Source organism: Frankliniella occidentalis, unplaced genomic scaffold, assembly GCF_000697945.3.
Source record: "Frankliniella occidentalis isolate FOCC.00 unplaced genomic scaffold, Focc_3.1 Scaffold59, whole genome shotgun sequence".
Lineage (NCBI taxonomy): Eukaryota > Metazoa > Arthropoda > Insecta > Thysanoptera > Thripidae > Frankliniella > Frankliniella occidentalis.
The window spans coordinates 610,315-612,771 of record NW_026267189.1 but is presented as its reverse complement, the minus strand read 5'-3'; the positions used below and the strand labels follow the sequence as shown (position 1 = coordinate 612,771).

Below are 2,457 nucleotides of genomic sequence, written 5' to 3'. Positions count from 1 at the left end.
TTCCACATTGTTTAAAACTAGTTAGATATATAATGTTATGACATTAGGTTTCACTCATTACATTTTAAAATTAGAATTCCGTCTAAGGCAACACTGGGCGCCTCTTCTTGGGAGGTTAAACGAAGGTAATGACTCGACCGACATACAGAGATAAAAATTAAAATACCGTAAAATCTGGTAAATGTGACAAAGCACATCTCAAAGTCGGATGCGAGATAAACAATTTAGTATTTCAGGAAGAGAGACGGTCAACGTTCGCACAACTTTCAACACTCACAACACTAGCAAAGAAAGAGGTTAGAGTGTCAGTTTCGACCCGGGCCAAACTTAAACTAGTTTAGATCGAAACAAACGGGTTGAGATGTTCTTTGGACCTTCGAACCTGTGTCAGAACTGCCAAATTGACATGAATTACTTACATACAAGTTGAATTTCATCACACAACAACATTCACGCCCTCGGCAGATGCCGTTGATCGTTGACGTTGTTCAACTCAACCGGTGGCCGCGCGGAGCGCTCGTATCGCGGCGGTCCCGGCGGGGCGGCGGGGCCACCTTGGGCGGGGCGGTTTGTTTGTTCCGGCGAACTGGCGGGTGGACAACGGTGACAACGTCAAGTCTTTTAGACGGGAGAAATCCGCGGGACTATTCATTGCAATATTTCACACACCTGCACTGCAGACCTCCAATCCAAACGATGTGGCGCACGCCGCACATTCAAATAAGTTTCCAGCGACAAGACAAACTCTTTACTGTGATCAAAATTAAAAATTTTGGCGACGGTAGTCGATTTTTGTGACTTCTCTACATCACATCAAACGACCGTGGCCAAAATTTCAAATGTTTGATCACAGTACAGAGATTGTCACTGAAAAGAATTTGTGGTGTTTGGGCGACTGTACGGATAAGTTCATCTTCTCATCCCCAGTGTGTGTGTGTGTGTGCTTCCCCAGCTGCAGGCGCTGCGGTCCATCACGACGCCGCTGGCCACGCTGAGCGTCATCGAGGCCCTCGAGAGCCTGGAGGCGCTGCACATCCAGGGCGTGGGCCGGCGGGAGGACCTCATCGCCATGCAGCACGACGTGGCCGCTTTCATGCGCAGCTGCCCGCGCTTCGGAGCCATCAAGGTGCAGGAGGACACAGCAATGATAGAAATGAAAATTGCATCGAAGCCGATATCCGATTCAAAGTCGATACCTCGATTTAAGTGGCAAAAACAATTTGGGGGGACAAAGTCGACGTCGATCCGTTTATATCATTTCTGCCACTGTAAATGACAGTATGAAAATGCTGCAATTGTTCGGGGATGTAATTTTCTAGGGGAGAGGGGGATTTTAAGGACGCATCGTAATATGCTCAGAAAATTCAGAAAAAGATACCGTTATAAATGAGTGCCCTGGATAGAATTTTAATGGTAGGGTATTATATCATACCCTATCGATGAGTAAAATGGAGGGAGGGTTGAGGGGGCGGAGAAAAGTTCTCCTCAATCATTCGAAACTGCGTACGTTTGCAACTCCGCGAGCTGCAACTAACCGTTATTCTGGGTGCGCATAGGAGCTGATCCTGGAGGACGTGAGCGACTACAGCAATAGCATGGCGCCCGCGCTGGCGGCGAGCTGCGGCCGCCTCGAGACGCTGCGGCTGTCGACGGGCACCTGGCTGGACCCGCACGGCCTGTCCGAGCTGGTGCGCGGCCTACGCCAGCTGCGCCGCCTGCAGCTGCGCGGCTGCGCCACGCTGGGCCTGCGCCACCTCCAGGCGATGCCGCGCCACCTGCCACACCTGCAGCTGCTCGACGTGCGCGGCTGCTTCGGAGGGCGCGGGGTGCCGCCGGGGGTGCTGCGCCGCCTGCGCCGCGGCCTCCCCAACCTGCGCGTCCTCTGCGACCCCGCTGCCGCCGCCCCGGCCAGCAGGTAACCGCGCGAGCACCCTCAAACATGCGGGCTGACCCGGAAAAATATTAGCTGATAGATAAAACCAATAGCTAAATAAGGGATAGCTAATCATTTAGCTGTCTAGCTATGCAGCAGAACATAGCTAAACTTTTGGCTACACACCTAAATTTTTACTATTTTTTTTGCTAGAAATCGACATTCTGTGACATGAGTAAATTTTTAGCTGCAGAAGTTCAATAATAAGTTATCCCCAATTTAGCCATCGTTTAGCCCTGTAGCTGATCTTTTTCACGCTGTAAAATTTAAATTTTACTTCACATTCGGATTCGCAGGTCTTCGGAGCGTGAGGCCGGCTACTCCTTCCAGCGGACGCAGGTGGCCACCGACCTCTCCAGCACCGAGTCCGGCTCCAGCGACGAGGAGTAGCTAAGACTGCAAGGGGGGGAAAAGGGGGGGGTGAAAGGAGTTGTTACGCCGGTGAATTTACCGGCGTTGTACCTGATGGCACGTACTCTATGATTTACTTAAGACTGAGATTATTATTTTTTTCTGATTTTATT

General features: G+C 50.8%; 1 protein-coding gene and 1 long non-coding RNA gene across 2 annotated transcripts in view; one reads left to right on the top strand and one right to left on the bottom strand.

The window, feature by feature from the left end:
- LOC127749494 (uncharacterized) overlaps positions 1-949 on the bottom strand; it is a 9,215-nt gene extending 8,266 nt beyond the window's left edge. The window contains exons 1-2 of the long non-coding RNA XR_008011190.1: positions 670-949; positions 420-586 (exon numbers count right to left, since the gene is read on the bottom strand). This is a non-coding gene — a long non-coding RNA (uncharacterized LOC127749494). The remainder of the gene's footprint in view (positions 1-419; positions 587-669) is intronic.
- The window catches only part of LOC113216761 (uncharacterized), a 33,063-nt gene extending 30,612 nt beyond the window's left edge, over positions 1-2,451 (top strand). Inside the window, exons 6-8 of the mRNA XM_052267778.1 lie at positions 953-1,126; positions 1,557-1,915; positions 2,230-2,451. Coding sequence (XP_052123738.1) covers positions 953-1,126; positions 1,557-1,915; positions 2,230-2,323 — 627 coding nt within the window. The 3' untranslated portion in view covers positions 2,324-2,451. The remainder of the gene's footprint in view (positions 1-952; positions 1,127-1,556; positions 1,916-2,229) is intronic.
- Positions 2,452-2,457: the final 6 nt, after the last annotated feature.